The sequence below is a fragment of the Anarhichas minor genome, unplaced genomic scaffold (genome assembly GCF_050575085.1).
Source record: "Anarhichas minor isolate MPS153535 unplaced genomic scaffold, ASM5057508v1 ptg000051l, whole genome shotgun sequence".
Taxonomy (NCBI): domain Eukaryota; kingdom Metazoa; phylum Chordata; class Actinopteri; order Perciformes; family Anarhichadidae; genus Anarhichas; species Anarhichas minor.
The window spans coordinates 6470445-6490784 of NW_027466497.1; the positions used below are offsets into that span (position 1 = coordinate 6470445).

At 39.4% G+C, this 20340-nt stretch overlaps 2 protein-coding genes and 1 pseudogene across 2 annotated transcripts; all 3 read right to left on the reverse strand.

Moving 5' to 3' along the window:
• Positions 1-1026: 1026 nt before the first annotated feature.
• Positions 1027-3914, reverse strand: LOC142971986 (major histocompatibility complex class I-related protein 1-like). The gene is made up of 4 exons (XM_076112738.1): positions 3590-3914; positions 2628-2894; positions 2106-2384; positions 1027-1388 (listed from the first exon to the last, which is right to left on the reverse strand). The coding sequence occupies exons 1-4, from the start codon at positions 3657-3659 to the stop codon at positions 1027-1029; spliced, it is 978 nt and encodes a 325-aa protein (XP_075968853.1). The 5' UTR covers positions 3660-3914.
• Positions 3915-9673: 5759 nt separating this feature from the next.
• Positions 9674-11991, reverse strand: LOC142931394 (major histocompatibility complex class I-related protein 1-like; annotated as a pseudogene).
• A 3506-nt stretch (positions 11992-15497) lies between these two features.
• LOC142971988 (major histocompatibility complex class I-related gene protein-like) lies at positions 15498-20296 on the reverse strand. Its single transcript, XM_076112739.1, has 4 exons — positions 20128-20296; positions 19156-19422; positions 18634-18912; positions 15498-15859 (listed from the first exon to the last, which is right to left on the reverse strand). The coding sequence occupies exons 1-4, from the start codon at positions 20174-20176 to the stop codon at positions 15498-15500; spliced, it is 957 nt and encodes a 318-aa protein (XP_075968854.1). The 5' UTR covers positions 20177-20296.
• Positions 20297-20340: the final 44 nt, after the last annotated feature.

Below are 20340 nucleotides of genomic sequence, written 5' to 3' on the forward strand. Positions count from 1 at the left end.
ACCCAGTTGTCCCCATTAAATTAGGAAAAGTCATTAAATATGAAGCAAACAAAATTATGTAAATCATTTATTTGGAGACGTTAAACATTGAACGGGGTCAAATTGACCCCAAAAGTAACAGGATGGCTTTTATTAATTTGTATTAATTTGTATTAATAGATGCTGGACCATCAGGGGTAACAGGATTGAGAGAAAATCAGAAAATACTTAATAAATGCTTTGTAAGGCATAAATAGTGTGTAAAGTATGCCTTGCGAAAGTAAGGGTGGTCTTCAAATATCCCCAAACCCTCCAAAATACTGTCTGCGTGTCGACCTCAAGGACCATGGACAGAAGAGGACCCATCCATCATCCGGTCTGTCACAGGTCAGAACAGATAAAAGGTGAGCCAACCATTGGTTCATCAGTGTGACTGAAGACCTGTTTGATGCTGCAGACTTTGCCACGACAACTCTGGACATTTCACTCTGTGTTTGCAGGAATGAATCCTGAAATAAAGAGACGTTACAATATTAAATATTAAAGAAAATACAGAGTTTATGAAAAGAAACCAACAAAACACTTTTGCATGTTTAGCATGAATTTCACTGATTTCTGCTTTGACTGTAAATGTGGGAGAGCTCATACAGTATACGCAGTACGTCTTCTACTGTGTTGAATCCAACAGTGGAGTAAAAATGGCTTCACTCACCATTATTGTTCCTCCTCCAGATGAAGAGTCCAGCGATGCAGAGTGCCAGAAGCAGCAGCAGTCCTACAACAACTCCAGTAACACCAGCAGCAGGAAACTCTGTCGGAGAAACTGGAACACAAAACATTCACACGTTGTCTCTACCACAGATGATGAGAACAATGTTATCATAGAAATAATTGCCAAAACTATGAAAATAAGAGTCAGAAGAAGAGGATAAGAGGTCGCAAACCTGATTCTTCTATCAGGATTAAGAGGAGGGTTAAAGATTTAAAAGTCACAACAACTCGTCTGTTGAATTGACAACAAAATGCTTTTGGGCATAACCTCTGAAGTTATGATCCAGGTCTAGCGTTAGTTTTTAAACTTCCATCACATCTGATCTCAGTCTTACCCCAGTTGGTCCTGATCTGTGCTTTGTCCAGTTTGGTGACGATGACGTCCTCCACACCAGAGAGATGAAACACACAGTCGTACCTCCTCCAGTCTTCAGGTGCGACTGATGAAAGGATCAGGTCCACACTGATCTGGAAGGATCCATCGTGGTTGGGGAGGATCTCTCCGTGGTCCACGTCCTCGTGATGCTCCTCTCCATCTTTCCTCCAGTACATCATGGCTCTGTCAGGGTAGAAACCTGTAGCGTGGCAGCTGACTGGGGAGGAGGGAGTCTTCTGGAGGAGAGACACTGAGGGAAGGTCTAGGGATTTAAAAACAAACAAGAAAACTGTGTATAGAACTTAGGCTGGCATGTTATGCATCAATAAAAATAAATCAGTTTAAAAGCATCAGTAAATATTGATGCACGTTACTTTCTTACCCTGGACAGTACACATGTCATGTGATTTAATTCAGATGCACATCATGCAGTCTACTTACACCACCAGGGGGAGCCTTATTCATGATAATACTACACTTACCGAATTACTACAAGTGAGGCACTGCAATAAATAGTATATTTAATATTAAAAATTGACAACATCTGGGGGTTGTGGAGGTTTAGACAGGAAGTGTCTCTTTGTGTTTGTCTCTCTCACCTAGACACAACTGTTTGTAATGAATCTTAACCAAAGCCTTTAATCCTTACAATGCATTGTATTTTATAAGCTTAACATGTTTTTTATTAAATGTAAACATATCTAAATCAGTGAAAATAATACTGTTTTTCATGTACTGAATTTTAATTTAAGGACCATTCATCATTAAATCAATAATCTATTCATTGATATTCCTGAGTATCAGTAATCATCAATAAATTATTATTTATCTTAATATTAACATCCCAACATGAAGTACTAGAATAAAAGAGATGAAGTGAGGTGAGAGAAACTATGTCCATATTTACTGTACATTAAAACAGAAGAGGCGTGTGAACACTTTAGTGTCCTTTAAAGAGCATCAGGTCACTTGAATCTACCTGTTCTCTGCAGAGAGCTCCTCCCATAGTGCAGATACTTCTTCAGCCAGTGAGGACATGTGTGGATGTAGAAATATTTATTGAATTCTGATGTGGCTTCGTCAGCATCCCATCTAAGTTTGGTGATGAACGCCTGCTGTCTTGGTGCAGTCCACGTCAGCGTCTGCAGGTCCAACACAAGGAAGTCTTCTCCATCATAACCATACTGATTAAAACCAGTAACCTCTCCAGTCTCATCATCCCACTCACAGCCATTCATCCTCTGTAAAATGTGGGCACCTGAGAGAGGTAGAGAGGGAGAAAGTGACATCGCAGCACAGACGATTATTAAGACATAACATCACATCTTCACCACAGAGACACGCTGATCCACCAATTACTGGCTCTGTGGAAGCCACTCAACATCTGCTGGAAAACAGAGTGAAAGTCCATATTCTCTTCATCAAAAAGCACTGGCATGTGTTCATACAGGAAGCTACATCTCACCAGCTAAACGTTAAACATGAACATAAACAGACCTACCTCCAGTTTGGTTTAAGCGCTGCTTGAAGTCGTAAATGTTGAATCTGAAGACGTGCTGCTCGCTAGAACACTTCTGAACATACCACTCCATGTGTTTTGGGTCATCGTTTAGCAAATCTCTCATCCAGTCCTGTTTGGGATCCACAGTCTTGCTGTTGCTGTCACAGTAACCCACCTGGACTTCATTGACCATCAGAAAAGCCACAAACTCTGGAAGATTTGTGACTCCAGAAGTTGCAGTCAGGACATATTTCATGGAGTATTTCACTGCAGAACAAAGAAGGTTTATTGGAACTGAATTTGTATACAAATTATGGATATTAATGGTTGTCAATTTTTAAATATGTTAAATCACAATGACATACCTAAAGAATATGTTATAGACCCACTAACGCTACTAATTTTATGTTGTGACTTTGTGCATTGAGCAACGAGTCATGTAGATGGCCCGTGTACAATAATAATATATGTTTTATTGTAGCCTTATTTTAAATCATGTAACTTTGGCCTTCTTACAGCAGATATTTGTTCATTTGTGATTGTGTACTTTAGGGAATTATTATTATTAGCTAGTCAACGTCTTGTAATAGTTGTCGTATATAATTTGATTTACAAACAATAATATATGGGGATAGCCTCTATCCTCCCTAAAGATACGGACATTACTTCACACAGAGGTTATGAACAACTTTTACTTTCCTCCACTAAAGCATGAATGCAGCATATGTGTCGTTCTGTAACGCACTGACGAGTAACCTACATGAGAACAATACATAGGCTGATCATGTGAAGTCAGTGTCAGATGGACACGTTTGAATAACGGAATTATTATAAACACGTGTGACGGAGTGAAAGTGAAACTGACTCCTGATGTCGCTCTTTATAAAGTGACTGCAACGAGTTTTACAGCGACAATAATAACAGGAAACAGCGTAACGGTGAGAGTCACAGTGTGATCTTACCTGTAGATGCAACATGACAGAAGAGGAGCAACATAAATAACGTTTTCATGTTGATATGATAAGTAAACATCAAGCTGAAGACTGCGGTCAACTCAGCAGACACTTAAATTGTAGTGCACCTATACGCTGAAACTTACGGTAAACGCAACCAAACGGCACAGGACGGGAGCGAGCGAAAGATTTTGCAAAGTTAGCGGAAAGATTAACGTGAAAACTTCCGGTTTTCTACAGACGAACATCCGGTTTTCAAAATAAGATGCCAACAAAGTATACATATTGCATAATGAAATTAGATTAAATGAATTATATTCACATTAAGTATAAAACATGCTACCTGCATCTCCTGAGTTAAAGGGAAAATACACCTAAATTGTGCGTAAAATGTCTATTCTTTGATTTGAGGGTTGCTGGAAGTTACTAATCCCTGACTGACGGTCAATTAAGACATTTTACGAAGCAAAAACTCTGAACTGAATTTGTATCTTCAAATGGCACATTTTTTAAATGTTTAAGGTGCTATAAAAATGTTTTTCTCAATAATTCCACACAACGACTAATGCATATATGTTCAGGACAAAAATGGGTAATATCACAATATTTAAGGTGCTACAAAACTATTTTCTCAATAAGTCCAGACAATGACTGACATGTATGTCTTGAGGACATCGTTGTCTCCACCCATACTGAATATTAGACATTTTTAGTGTCCCAATTAAGAGATATTTCAAATTAAAACTCATACATTTGTACCAAGAAACGGGTACATTTCTGAATATTTGAGGTGCTATAAAAACTATTTTCTCAATAATTCCACACAATGACTAATGCATATAAGTTGAGGAAATCTCTGACCACACATATACAGAAAATGAAAAATCTTTACTGTGGTAATGAAGAGATTTTTTTTAAGTTAATTAATTAATTTGTTTATTACACTTCAAATATCCATTTATTATACTTTTTCTCGATTCAAATGTATGAGTTTTAATTTGAAATATTTCCTAATTGGGACAGTAAAAATGTCTAATATTCAGTTTGGGTGTAGTCAACGACGTCCTCAACACATGTATATCAGTCATTGTCTGGACTTATTGAGAAAAAACTTTTTATTACACTTCAAATATCCATTTATTAGATATTTTCTCGATTCAAATGTATGAGTTTTAATTTGAAATATCTCTTAATTGGGACAGTAAAAATGTCTAATTTTCAGTATGGGTGGAGTCAACGATGTCCTCAACACATACATGTCAGTCATTGTCTGGACTTATTGAGAAAATAGTTTTTATAGCACCTCAAATATTCAGTTATTATACGTTTTCTCGGTTCAAATGTATGAGTTTTAATTTGAAATATCTCTTAATTGGGACAGTAAAAATATCTAATATGCAGTTTGGGTGGAGTCAACGATGTCCTCAACACATACATGTCAGTCATTGTCTGGACTTATTGAGAAAAATATTTTTGTAGCACCTTAAATATTGTGATATTACCCATTTTTGTCCTTAACATATATGCATTAGTCGTTGTGTGGAATTATTGAGAAAAACATTTTTATAGCACCTTAAACATTTAAAAAATGTGCCATTTGAAGATACAAATTCAATTCAGTTTTTGCTTCGTAAAATATCTTAATTGACCGTCAGTCAGGTATTATTAACTTCCAGCAACCCTCAAATCAAAGAATAAAGACACTTTATGCACAATTTAGGTGTATTTTCCCTTTAACTCAGGAGATGCAGGTAGCATGTTTTATACTGTGAATATAATTCATTTAATCTCATTTCATTATGCAATATGTATACTTTGTTGCCATCTTATTCTGAAAACCGGATGTTCGTCTGTAGAAAACCGGAAGTTGTCTCACGTTAATCTTTCCGCTAACTTTGCAAAGTTCTTCGCTCGCTCCCGAGCTGTGCCGTTTACCGTAAGTTTCAGCGTATATGTGCACTACAATTTAAGTGTCTGCTGAGTTGACCACGGAGATCTGAGTGTCTGCTGACTTGACCGCAGTAGCTGAAGAGCGAGTCAGGTGAATGAACGCGTTCACCTGTGATACCGGGCATGCGCAGTGTAGGTGCGGCGTGACCTTTGAGTCATAACGAAAAAAATAGTCGAAATCAAAACCAGCACATTTGGACATACAGCACAGGTAAGGAAAACGCCAGACGTTTCCAATCCCCACAGCAAAGCCAATACATGTCAGCAGGTACTGAACCTTGTTGTCCCATTTGGGTCTCTCCTCCACCCCAGAGTCTTCTGCTTTGCCCATCCTCAGCCGGCAAAAAGCACAATCCCAGCTCGTCTCTGTCTTCCTCCCTTTAGTGGGCTGTCTTTAATGTTCAATTCAATTTATTTTGTATCGCCCAAAATCACAAATTGACCTCAGAGGGCTTTACAATCTGTACACACACGACATCCTCTGTCCCAGGACCCTCACACCGGTACAGGAAGAACTCCAAACAAAACCTTTAACGGTGAGAAAAAAGTAAGAAACCTCAGGGAGAGCAACAGAGGAGGGAAGTGTACAGAATGAACAACATAATAGAGTTACAACACATTCAATGCATATGACATGAATGATTCATGGACTGTTGGTTAATCAGTAGCAGCTTTGAGTCACGGTTACAGAATTTATTGTTTTTTCAGAGGAAATCAGGCCACCGGGATTTCCTGTCAATACACCGGGCATGATGATTTAATGGTTAAACTTGCCAAGTCTGTTGAAAATGTTAGCGTGCAAAGACTCAGATTAATGGATAACCTGGTGATGCTGTTTTAAATGTAGCACTGATCTAAAGCGCACCTTTTGGATGCAGTCAATAGAAAAGACACCAACACAACAGTTGTACTGTAACAGAGATGTCTTTATTATTGTTAATACAACTAGAAAGGTTCACTCAGTGATTGAATTAATATAACCCATCATTTGCAAATCCCTCTTGAACATGCAGCGATAACTGGCCACCCAAAATATAATGCAGTTTGCATTACACATCCATCAAACATGTAGAACAAGTTCTGAAAACAGCACCAAATGTAAACTGTGATATTGCAAAACTGTTAAAGATATCAAAAATACTAAATTATCTTATTAATCATCCACAACTCCTTAATAATTGGTTTGTAAAATATATAATACTTCATTTACAAATGGGGAATCCATTATTTATAAAATATGAAAACACAATAATCAGCGGTGTATAAAGTACCCAAAAGCCATACTTGAGTAAAAGTAAAGATACCTTACTGGAAAATGACTCCAGTAAAAGTAAAAGTCACCTGTTAGAATACTACTTGAGTAAAAGTCTTAAAGTATCTGATATTTATTGTACTTAAGTATCAAAAGTAATTTTCTGATATTAAATGTACTTAAGTATCGAAAGTAAAAGTACAAGTAAATGCTGTTAATAACAAAGCAAAGGGTCAGAATTATGAAGTTTATTCTTTTAAGTGCTGTGGCACCATGACCAAGGACATGGAGCTGTGTTGACAATGATTGTGTTGGCTGTGATCCATCCAGGAGCAACAATGTTCAACATAATATATTGTACATAAGTATACTTTTGCATCTACTATGAACTTATCATCATAAATCTCCGAAAAGCAATATGACGCTATGAAGGAGTTGTAACAGTGCGTTTATGATTATGCTCATTCCGACTAGAGGATGTAGAGGGCAAATGCATCATATTGTGTTCAGCAGAAAATATCCACTTGATGCATCAGGTCAGTGTTGTGAGAAAGGACACCTGCCTTGTGAACTCCTATGGGCCTGATTTGAACACAATAGGCAAAGGTTTGTCTCAAGCTGAATCTGCAATTGGGCGACTGCTACCATCATAACTCCATCTGATCATCCACAAAATGACTCGAATATCAAAACATGATCGATACTAAAGTAACAACCCAGTCATTACTTGAAACTGAACAATGTCCTGTTCATCTTCAAAAGAAGTTGGTTTTCAAAAATTGCGAGAATTCCGTCTCGCTCTTCTTGGGCTGAAGACGAGTCCTGCGATGCTAACTAGCCTTTCACAGGCCGCTGAGGCAGGTAGAGGTGTGTTCAGCTGCACAGACAGCTTGCGCACAGCTGGGAAGGATTCCCCTAATGCTAACACTAATGCTAACACTAATGCTAACACTAATGCTAACCCTAATGCTAATCCTAATGCTAACACTAATGCTGCGCTCTCGCGGCTCCTGTCGATCCTATGGTGTGGTGGCTAGCTAACGTTAAGTTAGCTAACGTTAGCCAACTAGTGCTGCAATGATTATAACTAAGATGACTCAAATCAACACAATCTCACAACTGTCAACACTTCCTCAGCTCACTAACTCGCCAGCGATCTGTCTACTACACTAATTGTCTCATTTGATTTACGATAGCTAGCGAACGTTAGCCTAACATACACCATGTATAGCTAAATCAGAAGATCAGACACCTGTCTCCCCCCCTCCCCCGCCAAAGATATACTCCAATCCTGTGGGGATTCATCTTAATTTACCTCAATGTGTTTCCTGAGGTTGGATGGGGAGTTTTTGAATGCCAATATTTCAGTAGATTTGGGTAATAAGAGGCACTTCATCCGGTATGAAGAATCTTTCACTCCAACATAAGAAAACATTTCTTGCAAATATGGCCACGGGTGTTGGTCTTCGTCACCACCGTAGTTTGTTGCGGGAGTAGCAGGTGCTTCCATTTCTGCTTCCGTCATGAAATCAGTCATCGCAGAGTGGAATTCTGCTCATGTAGTCTCGCTAGCTATAGCATATAGCATCCTGGGCATCACTGGGAACCTAAACACCGCGGCTTTGAGAGCACTTGTTTGCAATTGCGCATTAACGTGATCAACCAATGATTTAACCTGCAAGCTAGGACCACTGATTCACCAAACCTGCTTGTTACAGTCTGTGTTCCACCACAGTCCCCGACGCTGGTCTCATGATTCATTTTGTTTCTAAAGATAGATTTGATTTTGTAGCGAGTAACGAAGGTTTCAGGGGAAATGTATCGGAGTAAAAGTATCAGTTTTCTTTGCAAAATGTAGTGAAGTAAAAGTAAAAGTCAACAGAAATATAAATAGTAAAGTAAAGTACAGATATCCAAAAAAAACGACTTAAGTACAGTAATGAAGTATTTCTACTTCGTTACTATACACCACTAACAATAATGAAACACATAATAGACGAGCTTATTAATCAAGAATAAAACATTTGTTACTGTTGTTATGAACTGCATACTAATGAATTATTAATGTAGGAACAATGCTTTATAAATGATGAATTAAGTGTTTACTCATACTTAACTAATGCTTCATAGTGTGTTACCAATAAATGCTTTGTACGGCATAAATAGTCCTCACTTTAGATGAGGTCTATTTAAAATACTTAATAAATGCTTTGTAAGGCATAGATAGTCGGTAAAGTATGCCTTGCGAAAGTAAGGGTGGTCTTCAAATATCCCCAAACCCTCCAAAATACTGTCTGCGTGTCGACCTCAAGGACCATGGACAGAAGAGGACCCATCCATCATCCGGTCTGTCACAGGTCAGAACAGATAAAAGGTGAGCCAACCATTGGTTCATCAGTGTGACTGAAGACCTGTTTGATGCTGCAGACTTTGCCACGACAACTCTGGACATTTCACTCTGTGTTTGCAGGAATGAATCCTGAAATAAAGAGACGTTACAATATTAAATGTTAAAGAAAATACAGAGTTTATGAAAAGAAACCAACAAAACACTTTTGCATGTTTTGTATTTATTTCACTGATCTCAGCTTTGACTGTAAATGTGGGAGAGCTCATACAGTATACGCAGTACGTCTTCTACTGTGTTGAATCCAACAGTGGAGTAAAAATGGCTTCACTCACCATTATTGTTCCTCCTCCAGATGAAGAGTCCAGCGATGCAGAGTGCCAGAAGCAGCAGCAGTCCTACAACAAGTCCAGTAACACCAGCAGGAAACTCTGACGGAGAAACTGGAACACAAAACATTCACACGTTGTCTCTACCACAGATGATGAGAACAATGTTATCATAGAAATAATTGCCAAAACTATGAAAATAAGAGTCAGAAGAAGAGGATAAGAGGTCGCAAACCTGATTCTTCTATCAGGATTAAGAGGAGGGTTAAAGATTTAAAAGTCACAACAACTCGTCTGTTGAATTGACAACAAAATGCTTTTGGGCATAACCTCTGAAGTTATGATCCTGGTCTAGCGTTAGTTTTTAAACTTCCATCACATCTGATCTCAGTCTTACCCCAGTTGGTCCTGATCTGTGCTTTGTCCAGTTTGGTGACGATGTCGTCCTCCACACCAGAGAGATGAAACACACAGTCGTACCTCCTCCAGTCTTCAGGTGCGACTGATGAAAGGATCAGGTCCACACTGATCTGGAAGGATCCATCGTGGTTGGGGAGGATCTCTCCGTGGTCCACGTCCTCGTGATGCTCCTCTCCATCTTTCCTCCAGTACATCATGGCTCTGTCAGGGTAGAAACCTGTAGCGTGGCAGCTGACTGGGGAGGAGGGAGTCTTCTGGAGGAGAGACACTGAGGGAAGGTCTAGGGATTTAAAAACAAACAAGAAAACTGTGTATAGGACTTAGGCTGGCATGTTATGCATCAATAAAAATAAATCAGTTTAAAAGCATCAGTAAATATTGATGCACGTTACTTTCTTACCCTGGACAGTACACATGTCATGTGATTTAATTCAAATGCACATCATGCAGTCTACTTACACCACCAGGGGGAGCCTTATTCATGATAATACTACACTTACCGAATTACTACTAGTGATGCACTGCAATAAATAGTGTATTTAATATTAAACAATGACAACATCTGGGGGTTGTGAGATGTAAATAGAGAGTAAAAATAAAGTCCTGCTACACAAATCTCTATTAATCATTGAGAATGTTTTTGTAATCTGTGTTTATTTGTGAAATAATGAATAATAGTTTGAACTCAAAAAGCCTTGAACATTTCATTTAAATTTGTTTCATTTTGAGGGTTTAAATTTAAATTATGTTATTTGAGAGGTTTAGACAGGAAGTGTCTCTTTGTGTTTGTCTCTCTCACCTAGACACAACTGTTTGTAATGAATCTAAACCAAAGCCTTTAATCCTTACAATGCATTGTATTTTATAAGCTTAACATGTGTTTTTTATTAAATGTAAAGATATGTAAATCAGTGAAAATAATACTGTTTAATAACCATGTTTTTCATGTACTGAATTTTAATTTAAGGACCATTCATCATTAAATCAATAATCTATTCATTGATATTCCTGAGTATCAGTAATCATCAATAAATATTGCTCCCAGCTCTAATTATTATTTATCTTAATATTAACATCCCAACATGAAGTACTGGGAGTTAAATGTGTTCATGTAGCAGATGTGAATGATCTCACTTAGTGTCACCGTGAGGAACTTTAATGAGCTTTAAGTGAATAAAGTTATGAAATAAAAGTGGAGAGGACGCCAAGAATAAAAGAGATGAAGTGAGGTGAGAGAAACTATGTCCATATTTACTGTACATTAAAACAGAAGAGGCGTGTGAACACTTTAGTGTCCTTTAAAGAGCATCAGGTCACATGAATCTACCTGTTCTCTGCAGAGAGCTGCTCCCATAGTGCACATATTTCTTCAGCCAGTCAGGACATTCGTGGATGTAGTAATATTTATTGTATTCTAATCTGGCTTTGTCAGCATCCCATCTAAGTTTGGTGCTGAACGCCTGCTGTCTTGGTGCAGTCCACGTCATCGTCTGCAGGTCCAACACAAGGAAGTCTTCTCCATCATAACCATACTGATTAAAACCAATCACCTCTCCAGTCTCATCATCCCACTCACAGCCGTTCATCCTCTATAAAATGTGGGCACCTGAGAGAGGTAGAGAGGGAGAAAGTGACATCGCAGCACAGACGATTATTAACACATAACATCACATCTTCACCACAGAGACACGCTGATCCACCAATTACTGGCTCTGTGGAAGCCACTCAACATCTGCTGGAAAACAGAGTGAAAGTCCATATTCTCTTCATCAAAAAGCACTGGCATGTGTTCATACAGGAAGCTACATCTCACCAGCTAAACGTTAAACATGAACATAAACACACCTACCTCCAGTTTGGTTTAAGCGCTGCTTCAAGCCGTCAAGGTTGGCTCTGAAGAACTGCTGATTGCTAGAACACTTCTGAGTGTTCCACTCAATGTGTTGTGGGTCATCCTTTGCTAAATCTCTCATCCAGTCCTGTTTAGGCTCCGCGGTCTTGATGTTGCTGTCACAGTAACCCATCTCGACTTCATCGACCATCGCAAGACCCACAAACTCTGGAATGTTTGTGACTCCAGAAGTTGCAGTCAGGACATATTTCAGGGAATGTTTCACTGCAAAACAAAGAAGGTTTATTGGAACTTCATTTTTATACAGATTCTGGATATTAATGGTCGTCAATTACAAAAAAAAGGGAGAATTTAAAAATATGTTAAATCACAATGAGCTACCTAAAGAATATGTTATAGACCCACTAACGTTACTAATTCTATGTTGTGACTTTGTGCATTGAGCAACGAGTCATGTAGATGGCCCGTGTACAATAATAATATATGTTTTATTGTAGCCTTATTTTAAATCATGTAACTTTGGCCTTCTTACAGCAGATATTTGTTCATTTGTGATTGTGTACTTTAGGGAATTATTATTATTAGCTAGTCAACGTCTTGTAATAGTTGTCGTATATAATTTGATTTACAAACAATAATATATGGGGATAGCCTCTGTCCTCCCTAAAGATACGGACATTACTTCACACAGAGGTTATGAACAACTTTTACTTTCCTCCACTAAAGCATGAATGCAGCATATGTGTCGTTCTGTAACGCACTGACGAGTAACCTACATGAGAACAATACATAGGCTGATCATGTGAAGTCAGTGTCAGATGGACACGTTTGAATAACGGAATTATTATAAACACAGTGTGACGGAGTGAAAGTGAAACTATGACTCCTGATGTCGCTCTTTACAAAGTGACTGCAACGAGTTTTACAGCGACAATAATAACAGGAAACAGCGTAACGGTGAGAGTCACAGTGTGATCTTACCTGTAGATGCAACATGACAGAAGAGCAGCAACATAAATAACGTTTTCATGTTGATATGATAAGTAAACATCAAGCTGAAGAGCGAGTCAGGTGAATGAAAGTTCGCTTTTGATACCGGGCATGCGCAGTGTAGGGTGTAGCGTGACCATTAGTCATAACATAAAAAACAGTCAAAATCACCACATTTGGATAAACAATGAACAGGAAGTATGAACAATTGTAATCTGAAAAGTAACTATAGCTCTCAGACAAATAAGAAGTATGATAATTCCCTCTTAAATTTAGTGAAGTAGAAGTTTATGCAACTTTATACTTCTAAATGGTAATACTACAAGTAGTACAAGTACCTCAACTTTGCATGTAACTATGTGTTTGAATAATATTGCTTAGTTAGCGTACAGTCCTCCACTGTATAGACAGGTACAAAGGTACAAGTAAAATAACTTTACATTCATGATGCAGCTATTGACTAAAACATATTTTTTACAATACTTTTATTTTGATGTTTCTACATATTTCTACAAATATACAGAGATGGAAGAAGTACATATATTGTACTTAAATCAATGTAGTGATACCACAGTGTGTAAATACTGTTACAAGTAAAAAGTCCTGCATTCAATTTGTTTCTTTAGTAAAAGTGCAAAAGTATTAGCATCACAATCTGTAGTATGAAGTACCAAAAGTAAAGGTACTCTATGCAGAATGGTCCATTTTAGAATCATATATTATATTACTGTATTATAATTATTGATGCATTGATTTATCTCTTTAATGTTGCAGCTGGTAAAGATGGAGTCAAACTACTTTATACTGCTGGGAAGCTTAATAGATAACACATCATTATAAGTTGATTTATACTTTGTAATCACCTGAATCTGCAAAGTATCTACAACCGTCAAACACATAGTGAAGTAAACAGTAGTTCAGTATTTCCCTCTGAAATCTAGTGGAGTAGAAGAGTAAAGTAGCATAACATGGAAATACTCAAGTAGGCAACTTCAAATACTACTTAAGTAGGACCTACAGTTAAGCAAATGTAGCTACTACAACTACTGAGTTACATTCCAGCACTGCAAACATATTTATACAAAATATAATGTATTGTAATGCTGTTGTTAAAGTCGCAGACAAACGGACCTACATCCTGTTCTCCTGCAGGATGCCGCTGCTGCTGCCTCCAGCAGCCTGAGGTGAGTGTGTTGAGTCAAATCTCGCGATATTTCCAGTGAGACCTCTTTTGTCATCACAAAGCCGTTTTGCACCCAGGCAAGAAGAGTATTGTAGAAAATGCACCCCAGTAATGACACCAACATGGAGGCAATTCCTACACATAGGAAGTATATGATAAACAACATTTCCAATACCACAAAGACGTTTTCAGCTCGTTAAATAATGAAGAAAATGCACCGGGCATGATGATTTAATGGTTAAACTTGCCAAGTCTGTTGAAAATGTTAGCGTGCAAAGACTCAGATTAATGGATAACCTGGTGATGCTGTTTTAAATGTAGCACTGATCTAAAGCGCACCTTTTGGATGCAGTCAATAGAAAAGACACCAACACAACAGTTGTACCGTAACAGAGATGTCTTTATTGAATTAATCAAACTTAATTCATACAGCAAAGTTTACACATTGAAATTAAACAGGGAGTGTTTAACAAGAGTGAAAGCATGCGGGTGACAAACTAAAGAAAAAATGTACATTTATTGCACAAACAGAGAGAAAAAAAGGGGAAGAAGGTATTTACAATTTAACCAAATAGTATTTGTTAAAAATATTGTGACTAAAGTGAACATTGTTTTGTTAATACAACTAGAAAGGTGCACTCGGTGATTGAATAAATATAACCCACAATTTGCAAATCCCACTTGAACATGCAGCCATATCTTAATTTGCATTAATTTGTATTAATAGATGCTGGACCATCAGGGGTAATTGGATTGAGAGAAAATCAGAAAATACTTAATAAATGCTTTGTAAGGCATAAATAGTCGGTAAAGTATGCCTTGCGAAAGTAAGGGTGGTCTTCAAATATCCCCAAACCCTCCAAAATACTGTCTGCGTGTCGACCTCAAGGACCATGGACAGAAGAGGACCCATCCATCATCCGGTCTGTCACAGGTCAGAACAGATAAAAGGTGAGCCAACCATTGGTTCATCAGTGTGACTGAAGACCTGTTTGATGCTGCAGACTTTGCCACGACAACTCTGGACATTTCACTCTGTGTTTGCAGGAATGAATCCTGAAATAAAGAGACGTTACAATATTAAATGTTGAAGAAAATACAGAGTTTATGAAAAGAAACCAAAAGAACACTTTTGCATGTTTTGTATTAATTTCACTGATTTGTGCTTTGACTGTAAATGTGGGAGAGCTCATACAGTATACGCAGTACGTCTTCTACTGTGTTGAATCCAACAGTGGAGTAAAAATGGCTTCACTCACCATTATTGTTCCTCCTCCAGATGAAGAGTCCAGCGATGCAGAGTGCCAGAAGCAGCAGCAGTCCTACAACAACTGCAGTAACACCAGCAGCAGGAAACTCTGACGGAGAAACTGGAACACAAAACATTCACACGTTGTCTCTACCACAGATGATGAGAACAATGTTATCATAGAAATAATTGCCCAAACTATGACAATAAGAGTCAGAAGAAGAGGATAAGAGGTTGCAAACCTGATTCTTCTATCAAGATTAAGAGGAGGGTTAAAGATTTAAAAGTCACAACAACTCGTCTGTTGAATTGACAACAAAATGCTTTTGGGCATAACCTCTGAAGTTATGATCCAGGTCTAGCGTTAGTTTTTAAACTTCCATCACATCTGATCTCAGTCTTACCCCAGTTGGTCCTGATCTGTGCTTTGTCCAGTTTGGTGACGATGTCGTCCTCCACACCAGAGAGATGAAACACACAGTCGTACCTCCTCCAGTCTTCAGGTGCGACTGATGAAAGGATCAGGTCCACACTGATCTGGAAGGATCCATCGTGGTTGGGGAGGATCTCTCCGTGGTCCACGTCCTCGTGATGCTCCTCTCCATCTTTCCTCCAGTACATCATGGCTCTGTCAGGGTAGAAACCTGTAGCGTGGCAGCTGACTGGGGAGGAGGGAGTCTTCTGGAGGAGAGACACTGAGGGAAGGTCTAGGGATTTAAAAACAAACAAGAAAACTGTGTATAGGACTTAGGCTGGCATGTTATGCATCAATAAAAATAAATCAGTTTGTCGAACCTCAGATTCAAGAGGAGCAATGCGGATTCCGTCCCGGCCGTGGAACAGTGGACCAGCTCTTTACCCTCGCAAGACTACTGGAGAGGTTCTGGGAGCTTGCCCAACCAGTCTACATGTGCTTTGTGGACTTGGAGAAGGCTTTCGACCGGGTCCCTCGGGGGTTCTTGTGGGGGGTGCTGCGGGAGTATGGGGTGCCGGACCCATTACAACGGGCGATCTGTTCTCTGTACGACTGCAGTAGGAGCTGTGTCCGCATTCTCGGCAAAAAGTCAGACACGTTCCCGGTGGGTGTTGGCCTACGCCAGGGCTGCCCTTTGTCACCGGTCCTGTTCGTGACTTTCATGGACAGGATATCTAGGCGCAGTCGGGGGGCGGAGAACGTCAGGTTCGCGGGTCTCGGGATCGCCTCTCTGCTGTTTGCAGATGATGTGGTCCTGTTGGCCTCCTCGGATCGTGACCTCCAGCATTCACTGGGGCGGTTTGCAGCCAAGTGTGAAGCGGCGGGGATGAGAGTTAGCACCTCCAAATCTGAGGCCATGGTGCTCTGCCGGAAACCGGTGGATTGCTCCCTCCAGGTGGGGACGGAGTGCCTACCTCAAGCGAAGGAGTTCAAGTATCTCGGGGTCTTGTTCACGAGTGAGGGTAAGATGGAGCGGGAGATCGACAGGCGGATCGGTGCGGCTGCAGCAGTAAAGCAGGCGCTGCACCGGACCGTCTTGGTGAAGAGGGAGCTGAGCCGGAAGGCAAAGCTCTCAATTTACCAGGCGGTCTACGTTCCTACCCTCACCTATGGTCACGAACTCTGGGTCGTGACCGAAAGGACAAGGTCGCGGCTACAAGCGGCCGAAATGAGCTTCCTCCGTAGGGTGGCTGGGCTCAGCCTAAGAGATAGGGTAAGGAGCTCGGTCATCAGGAGGGATCTTGGAGTCGAGCCGCTACTCCTTCGTGTCGAAAGGAGTCAGCTGAGGTGGTTCGGGCATCTAATTAGGACGCCTCCTGGACGCCTCCCACTGGAGGTTTCCAGGCACGTCCAACTGGGAAGAGACCCCGTGGAAGACCCAGAACACGCTGGAGAGATTTGTTGTGGAATATTTCTTATGACTAGTCGGGAGAAGAAAGTTGAGGTTTTCTATCAATATAAAGTAAACAGAGTTTTGATGAACGATCAAGGTTGGTAAAGTCAATTTATTTGCTTGCAAGCAAAGAGAACAGTCTCACAGACACATCGCAGTCATCTGGAAGAGTGCTCTCCCTAACACTCAGAATGCATGGACATTTATACTCAGACAGCTTCCTGTTATCTGCTTAGCTAACAAGAATACACAAAGAACACAACAAAAGGCAGGTCATCCTTCGAGCCCTAGTATATCATTTAAGACAGTCAGGAAGATGCTTTTATCTCCTGTTTACAAATCCCTTTTGTTCACAGTTTGCCTTACACTAATCAGTTTAAACTCACAACAGATGCTTCCTTTGAAGTCACTGTGACATCGTAAAAATGACCATTTGCAGAGACAGAACAGACATTCTTTACCCTCACACATCCCATCTGCATGCAAAGGTTTACGCCTTTATAACTTCAGATAACGCGTCACAAAGGAAGTCAAAAGTATGTCAAACAGAGGATCTCTGTTAATCAAAGCCTCTCTGTGTCTCTGTCTTACGAAGAGTAAACAAAAACAGTGCACAATGATAACAGATAACAAGACACCTGGATACTAAACTAATTAAAGTCATCTACTGAAACTACAGTTTGGTGTCTGCTCTTTTAGGACTTACATTCCTTAAACCTTCACATTAGACTATGACATATTTTCCCATTACAGATTACATCTCCCAGCTGGCCTGGGAACGCCTCGGGATCCCCCAGAATGAGCTGGAACATGTTGCCGGTGAGAGGGAAGTCGAGGTCAGCCTGCTTGGCCTGCTGCCACCGCGACCCGACCCCGGATAAGCGGAGGAAAATGGATGGATGGACTTACCGAATTAGTAATAGTGAGGCACTGCAATAAATAGTATATTTAATATTAAACATTGACAACATCTGGGGGTTGTGAGATGTAAATAGAGAGTAAAAATAAAGTCCTGCTACACAAATCTCTATTAATCATTGAGAATGTTTTTGTAATCTGTGCTTATTTGTGAAATAATGAATAATAGTTTGAACTCCAAAAGCCTTGAACAGTTCATTTGTTTTATTTTGAGGGTTTATATTTAAATTAAATTATTTGAGAGGTTTAGACAGGAAGTGTCTCTTTGTGTTTGTCTCTCTCACCTAGACACAACTGGTTGTAATGAATCTAAACCAAAGCCTTTAATCCTTACAATGCATTGTATTTTATAAGCTTAACATGTTATTTATTTAATGTAAAGATATGTAAATCAGTGAAAATAATACTGTTTAATAACCATGTTTTTCATGTACTGAATTTTGATTTAAGGACCATTCATCATTAAATCAATAATCTATTCATTGATATTCCTGAGTATCAGCAATCATCAATAAATATTGGTCCAAGTCCCAATTATTATTTATCTTAATATTAACATCCCAACATGAAGTACTAGAATAAAAGAGATGAAGTGAGGTGAGAGAAACTATGTCCATATTTACTGTACATTAAAACAGAAGAGGCGTATGAACACTTTAGTGTCCTTTAAAGAGCACCAGGTCACGTGACTCTACCTGTTCTCTGCAGATAGCTCCTCCCATAGTGCACATACTTCTTCAGCCAGACAGGACATTCGTGGATGTAGTGATATTTATTGTATTCTAATCTGGCTTTGTCAGCATCCCATCTAAGTTTGGTGCTGAACGCCTGCTGTCTTGGTGCAGTCCACGTCATCGTCTGCAGGTCCAACGCAATGAAGTCTTCTCCATCATAACCATACTGATTAAAACCAATCACCTCTCCAGTCTCATCATCCCACTCACAGCCGTTCATCCTCTGTAAAATGTGGGCACCTGAGAGAGGTAGAGAGGGAGAAAGTGACATCGCAGCACAGACGATTATTAACACATAACATCACATCTTCACCACAGAGACACGCTGATCCACCAATTACTGGCTCTGTGGAAGCCACTCAACATCTGCTGGAAAACAGAGTGAAAGTCCATATTCTCTTCATCAAAAAGCACTGGCATGTGTTCATACAGGAAGCTACATCTCACCAGCTAAACGTTAAACATGAACATAAACAGACCTACCTCCAGTTTGGTTTAAGCGCTGCTTCAATCCGTCAAGGTTGGCTCTGAAGAACTGCTGATTGCTGGAACACTTCTGAACATACCACTCAATGTGTTGTGGGTTATCCTTTGCTAAATCTCTCACCCAGTCCTGTTTGGGCTCCGGGTTCTTGCTGTTGCTGTCAAAGTAACCAAGCTGGACTTCATCGACCATCGCAAAAGCCACAAACTCTGGAATGTTTTTCACTCCAGAAGTTGCAGTGAGGAAATATTTCAGGGAGTATTTCACTGCAGAACAAATAAGGTTTATTGGAACTGAATTTTTATACAAATGATGGATATTAATGGTCGTCAATAAAAAAATAATAATAGGAGTATTTAAAAATATGTTAAATCACAATGAGCTACCTAAAGAATATGTTATAGACCCACTAACGTCACTAATTTTATGTTGTGACTTTGTGCATTGAGCAACGAGTCATGTAGATGGCCCGTGTACAATAATAATATATGTTTTATTGTTGCCTTATTTTAAATCATGTAACTTTGGCCTTCTTACAGCAGATATTTGTTTATTTGCAATTGTGTACTTTAGGACATTATTATTATTATTATTAGCTAGTCAACGTCTTGTAATAGTTGTCGTATATAATTTGATTTACAAACAATAATATATGGGGATAGCCTCTATCCTCCCTAAAGATACGGACATTACTTCACACAGAGGTTATGAACAACTTTTACTTTCCTCCACTAAAGCATGAATGCAGCATATGTGTCGTTCTGTAACGCACTGACGAGTAACCTACATGAGAACAATACATAGGCTGATCATGTGAAGTCAGTGTCAAATGGTTTGAATAACGGTATTGACGGAGTGAACGTGAAACTATGGCTCCTGATGTCGCACTTTACAAAGTGACTGCAACGAGTTTTACAGCGACAATAATAACAGGAAACAGCGTAACGGTGAGAGTCACAGTGTGATCTTACCTGTAGATGCAACATGACAGAAGAGCAGCAACATAAATAACGTTTTCATGTTGATATGATAAGTAAACCTCAAGCTGAAGAGCGAGTCAGCTGATTGAACGTTCGCCTTTGATACCGGGCATGCGCAGTGTAGGCGTGGCGTGTCCGTTAAAGTGATAGCATCAAAAATAGTCGAAATCGACATCACCACACATGGACATACAGTAGGGGAGA

What these genes read in the sequence shown, in the direction of transcription:
- LOC142971988 (XM_076112739.1), bottom strand. Translation starts at nt 20,176, where the DNA reads ATGAAAACGTTATTTATGTTGCTGCTCTTCTGTCATGTTGCATCTACA. An exon ending in GCGCTTAAACCAAACTGGAG is followed by an intron (nt 18,913 to 19,155) that starts GTAGGTCTGTTT and finishes TACCTCTCTCAG; the next exon opens with GTGCCCACATTTTACAGAGG. An exon ending in GAGCTATCTGCAGAGAACAG is followed by an intron (nt 15,860 to 18,633) that starts GTAGAGTCACGT and finishes TTAAATCCCTAG; the next exon opens with ACCTTCCCTCAGTGTCTCTC.
- LOC142971986 (XM_076112738.1), bottom strand. Translation starts at nt 3,659, where the DNA reads ATGTTTACTTATCATATCAACATGAAAACGTTATTTATGTTGCTCCTC. An exon ending in GCGCTTAAACCAAACTGGAG is followed by an intron (nt 2,385 to 2,627) that starts GTAGGTCTGTTT and finishes TACCTCTCTCAG; the next exon opens with GTGCCCACATTTTACAGAGG. An exon ending in GAGCTCTCTGCAGAGAACAG is followed by an intron (nt 1,389 to 2,105) that starts GTAGATTCAAGT and finishes TTAAATCCCTAG; the next exon opens with ACCTTCCCTCAGTGTCTCTC.